The 17,721-nt window shown below is 42.1% G+C and overlaps 1 protein-coding gene across 1 annotated transcript in view; it reads right to left on the bottom strand.

The window, feature by feature from the left end:
• Positions 1–17,534, bottom strand: part of ELF5 (E74 like ETS transcription factor 5) — a 29,137-nt gene extending 11,603 nt beyond the window's left edge. The window contains exons 1-4 of the mRNA XM_019519405.1: positions 17,448–17,534; positions 13,420–13,547; positions 3,726–3,959; positions 611–661 (exon numbers count right to left, since the gene is read on the bottom strand). Of these exons, the coding sequence (XP_019374950.1) occupies positions 611–661; positions 3,726–3,959; positions 13,420–13,547; positions 17,448–17,449 (415 nt within the window). The 5' untranslated portion in view covers positions 17,450–17,534. The remainder of the gene's footprint in view (positions 1–610; positions 662–3,725; positions 3,960–13,419; positions 13,548–17,447) is intronic.
• Positions 17,535–17,721: the final 187 nt, after the last annotated feature.

Below are 17,721 nucleotides of genomic sequence, written 5' to 3'. Positions count from 1 at the left end.
CTGGCCTTCTGCCTGGGCTTAAGAAGGGCTAAGCTCTGCCCCTTCCTGTCTCTGGGTTTCCCTGGTTGCCGGGGCAACCAGCACCTGTGCAGTTCTGGTGACTGGCAGCTGAGCTTCCCCCTTTCCACCACTAGGGGTCTCTCCCGAGCCGTTTCTGTGCTCAGTCGCAGGGCACCTACAAGCTCTGCGACATGGTGGTTGCCAGGTCACTGCACTAGGCCTCCAGTCCTGTACAAAGGGAATTGCAAAATACTTGGTTTTCATTTCAAAACCAGATTTCAAGCTGCCAACCTTCTCTGCAAAATAGAATCACCTTTCCCTGAACAGCTCAGGGTACCAGTGATAGAGCCTCTGATGCATAGGACCTCAGTAACTTCTGTGGTGGGGGCAAGGGGGAGGAGGAAGGTAGGCGACTATGCTGGGAACTTCAAATTCCTGTAAGGGGCAGGAAGAGTTTGGTGAAGTGTTAAAATGAAAACAAATGAGATGTTTTGTCATTTGTGAAAACTCCTCAATGTGGTTTCATACAGATGTAGTGCTAATAATCATGGAATACACTGCACCCTTCATGGTGAACAGAGCTGTGTGTGTACAAAACAAATTTACTCACAATCTCCAATAGATGGCTTTGTTTCTTCATTGTCATTAAAAAAAGAAATGCCTGGGAGGAGGGGGAAAACACACAATTAGGAGTTGAATTATATACTTCCACACTGAGCAGAATGTCTTTACACTGATCCTTAAGGCACAGACAGAGTTATTTTTCATTATTTCCATTTTATGGACATGAAAGATTATGGTTAAATGCCAAATGTAAGCATGACACAAGCCTTCAGTCTATCTGAAGGCTTCTGCTAAAATTCTCTTTCCTTTAAACAGATTTAAATATGTCCCTTCTTTCTTCAGATCTCTCCACCATCTTCCTATCATGCCTTGCATCAATTTTGAGCTTCTTAAGGGCATTCTTGTGATCCTAGTCAACTATAACCTGCCCCCACTTGTTCCTCCACTTTTCTCCTAGCTGAACGCTTTATGCTTCTGTCACATTCTGTCTACCTCACCCTTGTGAACCATTCTCCTGCTCTCATACTTATTTTACTTTTCTTTACTCTTCCACACACATGAATTAGTCTTCCTTGGTTCTTATCCCTCCTTTAAAGAGCACTGTGCAGAGATTTCCCCACTAAGATAAGAGTTCATCTCCTGTGCCAAAAATCAGATTCTTAAGAGGGTGTTGAGCATGCAGACCTCAATGGAAGTTGAAGATGCTTAAAGTTTCATAGGATTAGATCCTTTGTTTGTAAAATCTGTAAGACAGTGACCTTGCTGCACATCAGTAAATGCATTCATCGTACCTAGTAATTGCATTACATTAAAAATAATATACTAAATATATAAACGTACATGTGTGTATGTATAAACAACTTTTTTAAGGTTACAATGAAAAAGTGAGGAAATGCCAAAAATAAGGCTACCTGCACTACTTCTATATGGCTCCTTTGTCCATTTGCATTATTATAAAGTCTTTGATTATATTACCACATACTATTTTTTCCACAAGACTTCTGCCTCATTCATTCCCCAGAACGGAAGGTGCACAATGAATATCCATGCTTTATTTACTGCATAGTGTCCCACCTCTGAATACTGAGGAACTGTTAATGCCCTCATAGTCTTTTCTTTGGCACTGAGTGGGATTTATATTCCTAGATAACTTTTAAAACACATGGGAATATACCTGTCTCCTGCAACTGATAACAGCCAAGTAATAGTTGGGGATAGTACTATCTTATGGTGGAGTTGTTAGTTGTGGTGAAGCACATGTGTAAATGCTGACCCAGGTGTAAATTGTGCTCGGTCAGCGCAGGCAGCAGGGGACCAGACATCTGCCTGCCACCTGGCCACACAGCTCTGCATGTTTGGCACGCTTGCGCCCCAGCTGCCTGTCTGCCATGCAGAGCCCCAGGCTGACCCCCTGAGCCCACTGCTAGCCCAGGCCTGCTCTGCTCCAGCAAAAAGTGCTGCTGTGCCTGGGAGCAGTTACCCTTGTTTAAACATCTCTGGAGTTCATCCATTCACATTAAATTGCACATGTGATGCCCAGTGGGTGCATATAAATCTCTTCTCACCCACAGTTAATTTTAGAATAGCACTACCATCTTTCCTTCCACAAATTTACTTCCTTCTAAATGTCTTACATAGCATCTCTTTGGAAAAGGCAGGCAAAGACTAATTCTCAGGGGAAACGTTCAGCTACATAAACCATTTTATTTCCTGAAGTTTCCTTTCTTATCCACCAGATTCAGCAACCAGCAATACGGCAGCTTTCCTGTGGACACAAACTATATTCACTGCAACACCCTGATTTATTCTGTACATGTACTATCTGCTAATTGCCACCCTCCCTGCAGCCACTAACCTCCTGTCCCATCTTTTCCTGTCCCCTGCTGTTTTCATCTGACTCCTGCTTCAGTTTCCCTTGTGTTTTATGCCCCCAAGTTGTTCCCATCTCTTTTTGCTCCCATATCCTTCCTTGTCTGCCCAGTCCTTCCATTTACGTTAAGGCTGTTTCTCTTTCTAGGACACAGACAGAGCGAGTACTGAGAGCACAGGAAAGATGGTCTGCTGTCTCTCAGTTCCTGTGTCTGGTATCATGACAATTGCCAGCAGTCAGTAGGCTCAAGGAAAGGCTTGCAGTTTTACCTGCCTATAGATCTCCCAAGGCTACTCTAACTATCCAAGACAGCCAGACTACAGGGACACTTAAACAATATCTTCTTTTTACATGGGCAGATACTTTTGTACCAATGACCAACAGGCTTATTTCAACTCTAAACCATTTTGAAATTTGCCTAGATGAGAGGAGCCCTGAGGCTGCTTTGCCCGACATGGGTCTGCTCAGACCAGGGGCAGCACGAGGGACCAGACTGAGGGGCTTGGAGGGCTGTATCTGGTCCGTGGACCGCATATGTTTGGCACCCCTAATCTAAACTGCATTTTACCAAGCCATTCCAGCTAATTTATTCCCTTAATCTCTCATGAGTGACCAAATAGGAAATAAACTGCCCTTTCCATCATTTAAAGAAGACAGGTAATCATTTAAGGGAGATATGAAACTAAAATCATTTACATAAATCTCCCAAAATATGTTGGAAAATAAATTTAAAAAAAGATTGTAGTCAGGAATGACAACAGGTATATTAAAGCTCCATATTGTACTGATAGCGCAGTTCAACAACAATCTCTTGCTGGCTAAGTAATAACCAGTGCAACCTTTGGTATTCTGTGCTGAACATGGTAACAGTGTACTGAGTTACCTGAGGAATGGACTTGTATTTGAGACTGAATAGGAATCCAGTGCTCCTCTGAGATAAACCACAAGCAGATTTTGCAACATGGGCAATTTCAGTGGTGAAGCCAAGATTTGGATAGATTTCAGAATTTGCACAGAGTTTTCTCACTTCTAGGGCCGAATGTCTCAAGTTAGGGACAAGAGAAATTAATGGGGTGTGGCTGGGAAACTTGTAGCTATGCAACCTGTTATCTGTTTGCATTTCTAATGTGGCCATCACCTTTATCTATAGGGGGCCAAGATATCAGCCATATTCTAGCTTTTCTTTAGTCCCCAGACAATCAATCCAGCACCCTTTACTGGCATGGAGTCACCAAAATAAAATAAAATAAATTGTAAGACTTTTTCTTTATTTGATTTCTGAAACACTAACCATGCATCCTGATGTTCTGTAGGATGACGTATAGGTATTCGCCGCAGATGCCCGCAGCATCTACAAACTCCTCTTGACTCATGCTGCACAGCTGCAAGCCATTAATATTAAAGTGGGAAAAGGAGATACAGTTGGCATCTAGTTTATATTGGTCACAGCAAAACTGCAGCCAGTCACAGACATTTTGTTTGCTCCAGTATTCCGGATGAATGGATGGCCAAAATAAGTCAGACCCTGCAACATATTTAGTAGGGAAGAGAACTGAAGTGGAAATACTTATAAAACTCATTATACAAGTCATTCCAATAAGTATATTTTAAGCATGAAGAGTCTATACTGGTGGATCTCAACCTTCTTTGTACCAGGATCCATTTGTAAACATCAGTGGCCAGTCCCAACCCAGCACCCCTCATTCCTGACCCAGTGCCCTCCACCCCTAGGCCCCAGCCCCTCAGTGTGTGGGATAGGGGGTGGGTGTATGCAGCGGGGGTGTGGTGGGTGTGGGGCATGGGGGTCCCCAAGCAGCCCCTTGAAGGCTGGAACTCTGCCAGCCTTCAAGGGAAAAGCCACATTTACCTCCCTTAAAGGAGAATCCATTTTTAAATTTTGTTCATGACCCTTTCATATATTTTCTTGCAACCCACTTTTGGGTTGACCCATGGGTTGAGAAATGCTGGCCTACACCTTATTCTATTAAGACCATAAGCATCCTCCATTATTCCTTTGAATGTATACCAAATACCATCTATGTTGCAGTATCTAGTACAGTGGTTTTCAACCTGGGGTCTGTGGACCTCTGGAGGTTTGGAGACTATGTCTAAGGGGTCCACAAAAGATGACTATGATCAATCAAAAGTTTGTGAAGACCCACACTTACAATTCAAAGAGGTTCAAACTTCTATTCAAAATTTCCGAAGGGGCTTGCACCTCCATTCAAAATGTTTTAGGGGTCCACAAATGAAAAAAGGTTGAAAACCCCTGATCTAGTATAATCTAACTCTTACATCTCATGTACTACTATTCATTATTATTGTAGGTCATTCATCCACAGAATCTCAGAGTACACATCTCATAACCTGATAGGCCTTTAATGTGAGAAACAATGTCTGGCAAAGACCCAAAACCAGAAGCACAATATATTATTTATGCAGGAAATTTAAAATAGTATGGAATCAAATCTTTTAGCATAAGTAACAATGCATGCTACATCCATTTTATGATATTTTTCCTCTTACATACAATTTCCAACCATGAAAGTAAGGGTGCATCACATCTATGTGGAACATAGATCATTTTGTGAACAAATAGACCATTTTTCTCAAAATGTGACACATTGGAGATAGTCAAAGCACTACGCAGGCAATACCTAATGAAAATCAGCAATACCCCAGCCTTTATAGATACATAAATATTGTAAACTTCGCAGAAATGCTTACTCAGAAGCGCTCTGGAAGTTTTAATCACTCACTTCATTTAAGAGACCATAATAAATGTTAACGCTGTGTGAATTGTTTATTTAGATAATATGTTAGAAACTGTTGGTAACATTTTGCAGGAATGGGTAAAACATTTCTCTCTCTGTTGGGTAAAAGAAGGAACAAAGCTGGTGGGACATTTCAGCTGAAAATATTTCAATAAAAGTCATTCAATTTTTTTTTTCCATCAAAGATGAAAGGTTTGCTGAGCAGCAGTATAGCTGTTGGCAAATATTGCAGCATTATTTTTAAGCATAAGATGTGACATTTGCTTTTCTGTGAACATTTTTATGGGAAAAAATATCCAAAATATATATTTGGAGAATGCAAAAAATAAGAGCAAAATAATGAATCCACATGCTATTGGAAGTAGTCACAGACTAGCTATAAATCGCATACACATACACGCATAGTCAACATGGAATCCAAACTTTTTTAGGAGGCAGAAACATACGCCATTACCACCCAAGCTAACAGATAATATGTATAGCTGACTCCAAGAAAGAGGCTCTTTGACACACTTGCTAGAGGGAAACAAGACCATGGTATTCTCTCTCTTGGATGTCTATGAATATGCAGACTGTATATCCTGCTCTAGAGTAGCTTCAAGAATTATAGCCAGAGCCGATACAGAGCCCTTTAGTTTTACCTTCATTCTCCCGAACGGAGTCTGTAGGAAATAGAAATGACTTGATATTTCTTTTAACTCATTACATCCATTCTTTTCATTCAATTCCATGGGGATGACTAATACATTTAGTCTCAAGGGAGCTTCTGGGACAGTGACAAAGATCTCAGCTTTGGAGATTATGGCAGTTTCCACTTTAAAGGGGTTATATCAATTTATAGCAGCTGAGGATCTGGCCCCACATCAATCAAGAAGTTCTTACAGCAGCTCTGATCAAACATATGATAATAAATAGCACTGGAATGGGACTCAGATACCACAAGGATGAGACCAGTACACATGAGGAAAGTAGATTAGACGGGAGACCCATCCCCCCACCCACTTTTGACTCTTTCATCTGTCTCCACATTGCGTCAAGCATGCTGCACAAAATAAATCATATCACTGCTTTCAAACAAGGTGAACTAAAATGTTCTTTGACGTTCACTTAGTCAAGCAATTTATTTAAGAGAGTAGATGATGCAGCTGGGCTGAATCAACTGACACAAAAATGAGTCTAAATGGTTTAAAGTATGACAAATGGCAGAAGCATCAAGAGAACTTTGATTTTGTTCATGTATCATCCATGTACTATAAATACCTTCATTTGTATGTGCAGAATTAATATAAAGGAATATTGAATCAAGTGTCTCAGATCTTGTAAGGCTACGCCCTCCTATCTAGTGCAGGTAGCTTGGAAGGAGAAGAATCGGGCAAAAGATGCAAAATTTCAATCAATATTTGAGTTTCAAATACCCAAGAAAGGAGGATGGTTAAATCTGAGATTTTGTAAAGGCACTTCTAAAGACAAACACCAGAAGTGAAATATAGACTGACACCTGGCCAGAGTCTGAGGCCTGGAGCTGTGTGACAATGATTGATTCATGATTTCAAAGGAGGAGTAGAACATCACCATACCAACCCCCTTGGGGTTCATTCCAGGGTGGGGGGGAAGCTTTAAAGCCAGGTTCCTACTTCAAAAGAGCCCTGACTCCAGGGGCAGCTCAGAAGGGAACCGAATCAGTCACTTCCTAGACTTAAGTTATCCTATGCTATTGACTGGCTCTAGTTCCCCACTCTTCCAACCCTGGGAGAATTGGAACTGGGGCAGCCTGCATGACTCCTAGCTAAAGTGGATGTACTTCTCACCCCATTTGGGTTCCCTCTTGTGCAACTGGAGTGATTGAGCTTAGATTTTTTTTTTGTTCTATTCGTGTAGAAGATGGGGGAGAGAGGATAAATTCACAACTTTTTATTGCTGAAAAATGAAATGAAGTTTGCATTTTAGTGCAGCTATTTTTACTACTTCAAGATCACACAAGAAGAAATTAGCTACTTTTCTACAGTTACATGTGTACAGTAAGTAACCTTGAAATACTATAGCACGGTAAAGCAGTGGTACTTGGTACTGACTTTTGAGCTGACTGATAAATATCAGCTTTGCTGGCAATATAGAAATGCAACAGCCTGTTCCTTTCATGGAACAGTTCTTGTCAGGTCTAGTTTCCCTGTTTGCTCTGACTTCTGAAAGGATCAGATTATTTTTGGAAGTCAGAAAAATATTCCAGAAGTGCTGATGTACGTAGCAGGCAGTCAAAAGGTGCTGACAGTAAGGTTTGGCTCTTTTGAATGCTCTATTTCTTACAGGAAAAGTTAATTCCCTGAAGAGCTGTCTCTTGTTGGAGAATGTACTGCACCAAGATGTTATACCATTTGGAATATTCTTCTGGAAAAAAGATCAGCTGGAAGACAGAGCTTCCGCAAGAGATTTATAAGTTTCCTTTGAGTGGGAGAGAAAGGGCCGCTACGTAAAGAGGACAGAAGCAAAAACTTTATCTAAACGAGATAAGAAGAAGGGCAAATAAGTTATACTACATCCAGGAACACTTCAAAAAGGTGCCTCAAGCTACTTCTCAGAGGGGAAGAGAGGCAGAGAGTTAAAAAGTGGGAGGTGAAGGAGCCATAGAGTTTATACCATTGTCTGACCCTTCCTAAAATGTTGGGGCATTACTGTCTTCAAGGATGGATTCAGATTTCTATTATTATTTCCACTCTCCACTGGCATCCCTTGCTAGACCTGATGTGTCGGTCAAATTTCAACCCAGAGGGAATGCCATTTTGCTGACAGCTTTTCCAGATTGGAAGGATTTCCTCAACTTAGAGTAGTGATTCATGTCCCATATCTAAAGCTTGCATGCATTGTGACAAAAAGACCTCTAATTCACAGTTGAAAAAGTTCTATTGGTGCTAACAACAATCAAAGCTTTAGTGTATACATGGCTCAAGCAAGCACAGAGAGTTATACCACTGTATTCTGAACTCAGGGCTCTGGATTTTCCCACAATGTATGGATGGCTATAGGACTCTACAGCATGGCATGGGCGGGTTAGAGAACATGATCTACATGTAGGGAAAAATGCCACTGTGTTGACATGAACTATGTCAGCTGTAACCAAATAAGATAATTGTATCAGAGCCTGGCTGCATGCTTCCCAAAGCAGAGCAAAATAAGCCTATAATCTCTTTCCACTGGACAGTTCCATGTTTTCAGAAGAAGTGTGCTAAAAGTTACCACACATACTTCTTTTTAAATATAGGAGTCCTGTTGCCAGTGTAGTTCTGATCCCACGTTAGTCAGGAGCTGAGGTGAGAGCTAGGCTTTCACTGAATGAGTTCTGCATGCCTTATTATGAACTTCTACACATTTTGTCATTAAAAGTCACACGGTCCTTTTGTTTAAGAAGTGTCAATACCTTCGCTCCATTCTCATGGACAGCTTCCAATGTGTGCCATGTCATACTCTGCTAGCTTAGATTCTCCTTTTGCTTTAGATCAATAAAGTGTTGTCTTTCTTTTCCATTTTAGTCTGCTTGGGTCGGACGATTGGATCTAGGACAGAAGTTCCATAGACCACTTTAACTTAAATCAGTTAAAATCTGATCCATCCTGGTCTATCTTAAACCAGCTTCAGCCATTTTGAAAGCATTTTGTGTGCCCTGAACTTCTGTTCTGTTACAGGTTTGAACTAGTTTCTGATCAGTTATACTGGTTTATGTGTAACTTTTGTTCCTAGCCCAGGTACCTCATGTGCATGCCCCACACGTGTACATTTTATTTTGAGGCCACTTGGGGAGTGTCACAGGACACTGAAGTGGCCTGCTCCTAGAAAGAGGGACAGGTGCTGGTTGCTGGGGCAACTGCAGTTTGGTCAGCTGACCAGAAGGGGGCAGGGCCTGGCCTATATAAACAAGCCAGGCTGAGGCCAGAGGCAGTTCCCCTCCTGCAGCTGAGGAAGAAGGAGCTCTGTTGGAGCAAGCAGAGTAGAGAAGCCTGATGGCCTGAACAGCTTCTGTGTGAGGAGACCTGGTGGAGGATGCCCTGGTAGGGATTTGGGATAAATTGCCGGATGGCTTAGAGTTTACGTTTCAGCCAGGAGGCTTAGCTTTGAGTTGTAGCCGATGGGCTTATGTTATTACATTCTGTTGTTTGTTGTTACACTGGAGGACCGGGTGAGGCTAATAGGGGTTGGAGGAGGCCTCATAGGGGCTCCACTGTGGTGTGGGGACCCCGGTGCCAGAGAGGGCATAGCATTTAGGGGGCACTGACCCCAGCCCTGTAAAGGGGCACAGTGGATTGGGGGCCAGGTAAGGCTGAGGCCACCTGAGCCCCACAGGAGTTGTAGATCTGCAGAGGGGATTTAGGGGGCCAGGCACAGCTACGGCCACCTGAGCCCCAATTGTGAGAAGCCCCAGAGGGCGCTTGCTCTAAGGCCCAAGGAGGGGATTTGGGGCCAGGCACGGCTACAGCCACCTGAGCCCCAAGAATGGAGATAGGCCCCAGTGCAGGATGAGCCCCAGGGAGGGCGCACAGGCGAGGACCCAGTCATGAGGTTAGACCCCAGTGCAGACAGGGTCGTGAGAGAAGACCCAATCACGAGAGAAGGCCCAGTGTGGGCTTGGCTGCGAGAGAGGCCAGGGAGCATCCGCGGGGAGCGCGGGTGACTGCAAGGGAGGAGAGGCCAGAGAGCATCTGTGAGGATGCAGGCCATCTGAGAAAGAGGCCAGAGAGTTTGTGAGGGCCTGGTCCTGGGGAAGACGAGCCCAGGGAACCCCTGAGGAGCCAGGGGTGCCCACGAGGGCACAGATAGGATTTGACTAGACAATGTCCGGTACATCCGTGAGGCTTGGGGCGTGGTATCAGGGGTGGTAGGAGCCATGCGTTGCCCTTAAGGCGTGAGTGCACAGAGGCACCTTAGACGGGGCTCAGACTGGAGTACGTCAGGGGTACCATGTCAAGGAGGATAAAAGGGAGCCTCCCTTAATACTCTTAACATCAAAGATGTGGTGGGCCAGAAGGGGGGTGTGTTGACACCAACTTGGCATGGTAGGGGGCGCTAGGAGAGATTACGGCCGCTCCTAGGACCCCGCCCTGTGACAGGGAGGAAGGAAATGAAAACAATCTAGGGGGTCTACAAGAACATGAAAGACATTACTGCAACCCCACAGGACTTTAGGAATATCTAGAAGCATCCAAAGTTGAGCAATTGACATTTAAACTGAACAGTAAGGGATCTATCCTCTGACATGCCCAGAACAATAAGGGTAGATGCTAGAGAGAGTTTGAGCAGGGGATAGATCGCTATAGATATAACTGGTTCCTATGCTTTCCCTGTAAAGCATCTACTCCTTCCATTATTGGAGAAAGCATATGTTGGTCTGACCCAGTATGGCACTCTTTATGTTCTCCTATGTAATCATAGAAAAAACATGGAGGAAGCTATACGGTAAAACAAAGGCGAGCTATTTGCCCAGCTCAACTCTGCTTAGCATATGAGCTCTGACAGGATCATTGCACCAAGTCATATTCCTAGATTGATAGATTGTAAGGGGCTGGAAGGGACCTCGGAAGATCATTGGATTTAGCCCCCTGCACCAGGCAGGACAGATAGCTGGGGTCAGGTGATCCCAGCAAGGTGACTGTCCAGTCTCTTCTTGAAGATTTCCAGGGTAGGCAATTGAACCACATCCGGAAGGAGGTTATTCCACAGTCTGGACACCCTTACTGTGAAGAAGTTTTTCCCAATGTTGAGCCTGAAACGGTCTTCCAGGAGTTTGTGGCCATTACTCCTGGTTTTCCCCAAGGATGCCCCAGTGAACAGTTCTTCACTGAGCCCTTGATGTAATCCCCAGATATAGCGGTAAGCTGCTACCAAGTCCCCTCTCAGCCTTCTTTTCCTCAGGCTGAAGAGGCCCAGGTCCCTCAGCCTTTCCTTGTATGTCTTGCCAGGCAAGTCTCTATTCATACGGGTGGTCCTTCTCTGGACTCTCTCAAGTTTTACCACATCCTTGTTAAAGTGCGGTGCCCAGAACTGGAGGTGAGACTCCAGCTGTAGTCTCACCAGTGCCGAGTAGAATGGAAGAATCACTTCGTTGGTTTTCCTGGAGATGCATCAATTGATGCATGCCAGAGTATTATTTGTCCTGCTGGCAACAGCATTGCACTGATGGCTTATATTCATGCTGTGGTCTATTGTTATCCCCAGGTCCCTTTTGTTTGTGGTGCTGGTCAGTTTGGCACTGCCAAGCCTGTAAGTGTATAGGGGGTTGTTCGTCCCCAGGTGGAACACATTTCTCAATGCTGAATTTCATCTTGTTTCAACTCGCCCAACTTGCTAGCCTGTTTAGATCTGCCTGTATCTGTAGCCAGTCTTCAAGCATGACCATGCTTCCCCATAACTTGGTGTCATCTGTTAACTTGGCTAGTAAGCTCTTCACCCCAGTCGCTGATATATCTGTAAGCTAATGAAATATTTTTAGAGGTGGGTTTATTTTTTCACATGGAATTATTTATCATGGAACAATTCTGAGCCATTGAAATCAAAACAGCCCACTAGAAAGTGTTAATTTTAATAATAGTTTGTTCTGAGAACTTTTTAAAAAGTTTGGAGAATTTCAATTATGATTAATTTTGCCAAAGGCAAAAGGTGAAATGAGATGTTTCAATTTTATTAACACTGGCTACCAATTAAAAGAATGTTGCAGGAACTGACTTTTTTTTGTTCTATTTCAAAAATGAAGCAAGTTTTAAATTGTCAGAATTCCTTGTTTCCTGCACAGCCTTAGATATTCTCTTTCAGTGGAAACTATAGGGATATGTGTTTTTAGGACAGGCATCTGAATCTTTTCTGCAATGGCAAGGTTTACAACACATGAAGCATGGAATCCCTGATCATCACGAATTTGTCACAGTATAAACTGTTTGGAAAATGCTGTTTTAAATTGCATTCTGAAAGGTTGAGTTTCTTTTTTAAGAAGAGTACAGTTGTTTGAAAGCACAAATATATTTTTGGGAGAATACTGCATGAAATGTGAATCAGATATAATTTTTATCACAAATCTGGCACAGTAATGTTATAGGAGCTGTGCTGTACTTGCTTTCAAAACCTGTTGAATAATTTAGCCTGAGCAAGGAGAAAAACAAGACAGCCTCTTTAGGAATTTAAACCAACTATTAAGGAAGGAAAAAGGTTTCTAATGGGGGATGCTAACTGAGCCTTTTTAGCAGGGATCTGGCCTGAGCACATGCTATTTAGAGTGAATTCCTTAAAACGTATTATAGTCTCCAAATGAGTTCTGTGACCTGATGAAGTGTAAGGTTTCAATATACTTGTGGCGGGGGGAGAAGAATGGTAGGCTAAACATTGGGAAGCAATCACCAAGCAATCCAGCAAGGAATTATTGAGTTATTACCAAACACATTTGGTCCAAGACACAGTTCTGTGATGCTCGTTGAAATCCCCAGTCTCACAAGCGAATTCTGTATTTAACTGGTCTTTTCCAGTTAACAAATATATATGAAGTTGAAGAACATTTAAAGAGATGTCAGCCTATCAAACTAAATTACTATGCCATGCTACAACTGAAATTCAGTATTAGTCAAAGTGTTTCAAAGACAGCTGCTTCATTTCAAGTGGATAAAGTAAAAACCTGGGAATCAGAAGTATTAGTATCTACTCCTAAACTGCTGTTGACTCACTTGGTAACCCTAAATTTACCATCTTGCAATAATGAAGATAACATTCTATGGTAAGACTTAATTAACTCATTAATCTAGTGCTCACTAAGCACTAGACTTGTCATGAAATCACAAAGGACAACATTCAGGAGTTCTGGGTTCAATTCCTGATTCTACCACAAACTTTGGGCAAGTCATTCAACCTCTCCCAGACTTACTCCCATCTACAAAATGGGAATAATACTTTCATATCCCACCAGGGTATTGTGGTAAGGAATACATCTATGTTGCAACCATACACTGAAAGGATGTGGGAAATCAAAGTAGACAGAGATACTTAGATATAATATCAGTGTGTGCTGTTATTATTATTGTTCTTCAGTGCTTCCAGACCTTGTACAGTTCTGTACGATAAGCACAGCTGTATTGAATTGGATACATATGTGCTGACAGGTTCCACAATGAGTTCATATTTAAAGTGTTAAATTCTAACTTTGGACACAGAGCACTCTTTTTCAAGCTAGACCTATGTACACACCTGTCTGATGGTCAACGGTGGGATAATAATCTTCAGCTGTCCCAAACAATTCTGTCCAAGACATCAGGGGTTCACAGCCCATTGTGTTTGGCAGAAAGATGCTGTGTGTTACGGAGCCCAACATTGCCCTAAAATATTAATCACATTAGTCAGAGCAGGAGAAGATGATATCAAGGATCTAAGTTCTGAAGCCCCCGGCACACTTTCTCTAACAAGGAATGGTGCATGCCTTGGGTCTTCAGCGGAATTCTAGGTGTGCATAAACATTTTGGTGAGTAAATAGCTGATCTGTTGGAAATTGTTGGCATCAGTGAAGGGACTAATAAGTGCATCAAAATGTTACTATCTGAAAAGGACCTATAAGCACATTTATGATAAAAGTTGAGGTGGGTAATAGGAAATTATCCAACAGCTTGCCTCAAGGGACAAATGGAACTTTTCATAGGCATGTAAAAGCGTGGGGAAGAACAGACCTAGAGTAATGTCGACAGGCCAGTGTTTATTGTTTGCTGAACAGGCCCTTGTGCAAACAAATGGGAAACATGGTTCTGTCCCCAAGGATGCAAGTGCAGACATTAGACAGTTCAGGGTTTGTGGGGAAAGTGAAATATTTGAAAATCAGTCACAAATTGAGGACATGCTCTCTCTTGTTGCTTCTAAAGCATGGCCAAAGTTTGGAATTCCAGGAGAACCTTGCTAAATTCAACCAACAGCAGCAACTACATTACACCTTCATCCAAGCAAGTTGTGGAGTTGCTGAAAAAATCCCTACAATTCTACCATGAAACACTAAAGGGAAAGAAGAATTAAAAGGTCTGGCAGGAAGGAACTTGGGTAATAGACAATGATAATATCACTGTAAAGGTTAACATTTAGTATAATGCCAAAATAGCTGTGTGTGGTGGAGAGGGATCCAGATCCATACCATTTGTATTGCAAAGGTGGCTATGCACTCCATTTGACTTAGGTCAAAGGTGAACCATCTTTTCAGTTGGTGTGTGAGGGAGGGAGGGCAGCATGAGAGTAAGGTATTGACAGTTTTGGTTATTAGTAGTGATGATGTTCTGAGGATTTGCCTACCTACTGCACTTTGTAAAATTTGTAATAGATTAACTAGCTTTGTTATCTCTTTCCCCAGCTGAAGAGGGGAGGGAGTTGCCTTCTGTCTTCTACAACTAATTGGAAATTTGGCAATTCTTAGCAGAAAGAAATTTAAGTAAACTAATATGATAATATGGCCATAAAGGCTAACTTTTAGTATAAGACTAAGCTCTTTGCCTGAATGAAGGGTGATCAGATATAGAAAGTGGAAACATTTGAGATGCCCCCAGGGTCCCCAAGGTAGACTGGATCCAGCATGTGTAAATGTTGAAGAAACTGCATGTGCACAAATTAGCATACCAATCTGAAAGGCTTCAAACATTTCAACTAATAAAATTCACCTTTATATTTTATATTCATTGTCTTCAATGGACCTAGTATAAGCCCTAGTATTACACATACAATCTACTTTAGACTGAACATCATCATTAAAAAGAAGCTAAACTACTAATACAATTCAAAAAACTTTCCAGGAAGTTGTATGAAGAGAACTGTCATGGTTGCAACACAAAAGTAATACTAAATACATGATAAATTCACTGTAGTGAATATTAGATTCTACTATGGACCTTATGGCTTCAGGAATCTATGCCGGACACACAGGTTTGATGCCATATACTACACTCAGAGACACAGGTCAGAAGGTCAGAGTAATGGCATGTTTATCAGTTCATAGTTGCTGCAGGATATAGTATTACATAAAAAGCTTTCCTGATTCTTCTCCAAGCAAAGCAATTAACTCTTATAGCTGCATTAGATCACAGTGGATTAATATCTGTGGAGCTATGACACTCAGTAGGTCAGGTAGAAACATCACAGAATTATAGGGTTGGAAGTGACCTCAACAACCTTCAAGAACCTGCAGTAGAGAAAGCTTATCAGTCCAGTAGGTACAGAAGGCAGATATCTGGGACCGCTACATACCTGCTGCTATAAAAGAGTGACTTATTGATTTTTGTCACAGGAAAATACCTGGGAGGAAGTCCTGCTCCTATAGAGGTGAATGATTTTTTTCCACCAAATTCAACAAATGTTAGATTTCATCCCTAGTTTGGACCATGTCAATGGGTGACAAGACAGAGAACCCAATGAACCTGCCACACTAAATACCTAGACAGACATTTCATATAGAAACAGAGATGAAGACAGGAAGAACTAAGACTCACCAGTGACCCCACCTTAGCAATCACAGGATAGCGATAGTGTAGAATGTGTCTACGTGATCCTAACAGATAATCCCTGTTCACTGCCTCAAATCAAGGTCAAAACCTCCAGGATCCTGTAACATGCCCAAGGGAAATGCCCTTTCACATTTGCAGGGACCCTGTATGTCCCTGTATGAGACAGCAGGAAATCCCCACAACCGTGATTAATATGGAACAGCCATTTCCAAACACATGCTTCCATGAGCACAGTAAACAAGCAACAGGCAAACTAGAAGCTTGGGGTTGAAACAAGTATAAGACCATCTACAATAGTGGAAGTGCACTGGTCTGAGACACTGTACAGACAGATGGGAAATGCAGCTCTGAGACCATGCCATGCTTGCCTCTTGCAACTCAAGAAAATTTGGGGCAAATTTGGATCCTGTTGATATGAATGAGAATTTTTCCATCACCTTCAAAGGCAGGATTTTGCTTATCATTTCTACTAACTGCCAAGAGTTGATGGGGCAACCGGCCCCCAACATGCCTGTTTAAAAAGACTCTTTTAAAGAACTGCTTTTTAATAGAAATTCTGCCAACACCCCTTCTCTGTAGTGAATGTTACTTTGAAGTTGATTTTTAAATTAATAGTTTAAAGAGAGTTAGTTAATATCATTTGGAAGTGTGCCAGTACTTAGGTAAGGGAAGATACTATCCTTGAAAGATTCTAATAAACTTAACTGGCATAACCTTTTTGCTGTAGTCAGGTAAAAGCCTGTGAGCATTTACATCCTTACAGGCATCATGTAATGGTGGGTGGTTAGATTTCACACTTTGGCTACATTTTCATGATGCTTTTCCAAGGCTGAAATACATTTCGAGTAGGGTACCACCACTTAGGATACAGGGGTTCTGTTTGAAGTAAACCTGGGCCTGAATCAAAGCTGAACCAACTGGACCCTAGGGAACTCCAGCTCTGTCTCTACATCTAACTTCTGAAGTTTAATTCACCTATAGAGTGTTTATCCAAACTGGAAACATTTAGTTCCATACAGGTCCAAGCCAGAGCTCCTGTCTGATGCTTGGCTTGTAGCCATGTGACAAAGTTACTCCCAGCAACTACCACTGGAGGGCTCAGCAATATGCCATAATAGCAAAATCAACTTAAAGGTGAGAAAGCCCCACTGTGTTCAGGAACACAGTTTATACCAGTGGCTCCTTACACAATTCTGTATATGTCAGCCAAAAATATTTATTCTTAATGTTACTAGCAGGTCTAATTTGCTTTGCAAATCTCCTAGGCAAACAGGATATCTCTATGTGTCACGTCAGATAATCTCTCAGCTTTACCTGGTACCTCATTTACATACACACATCTGACTAAATATACTCTGGAGGGAAAAAAAAAAAGGGAAGAGAGACAGTTGTTTAAACAGGAAATCTTTTGTTCGGTGTTAGTTTTAACTCCCGCTGGTATAGTGCTGTAAAAAGCAATTAATTAGCTTTAATGCTACAAACATTTCTTTTGATTTAATTAGACAAGTCTATATTGTTCATTTATTAAATCATAATTGATGAGGTTCATGTGTGTGTCTCCCACTAATTTGTTAAACTGAAATCAAATGCTTGTTGTCGAGACAAGTGGTGTGATGCACAACTCAGAAGGGCAGATAGTGCATCAGGTAGGTGACTGATAAATCACTACCACAGACATAGACACACACCACCTTGGCAGCTTGCAGCTCTTAAAAACAGCGATATCGATAAATAAACTGAGCTTACATGCAGATGGGAGCTTATTCCTGTTGCAGTGCTTAAGTCCAAAAGTAGGTCTCAGACGCAAGGGGAATGAGGAGGCTTCTGGCAGCAATGCACTACACTGTGGAAATAAAGCCACCTGCAGCGCTGTGATATATGGAACACGTTACAGACAGGTTTGTTTGGTTTTTCAGGTTCTTTTACACACCCCGTCTGATGACAGTGATAATATACAGTGCAACAGCTCAAGGAGTGGGGGGAGAAACATTCTTAAGTGCAAAACATTTACCTTTATCCT

This window comes from Gavialis gangeticus, unplaced genomic scaffold (genome assembly GCF_001723915.1).
Source record: "Gavialis gangeticus isolate Ggan-Ray unplaced genomic scaffold, GavGan_comp1, whole genome shotgun sequence".
Taxonomy (NCBI): domain Eukaryota; kingdom Metazoa; phylum Chordata; order Crocodylia; family Gavialidae; genus Gavialis; species Gavialis gangeticus.
Note: the sequence above shows the minus strand (reverse complement) of the source record. Positions and strands in the feature narration are given on the sequence as shown.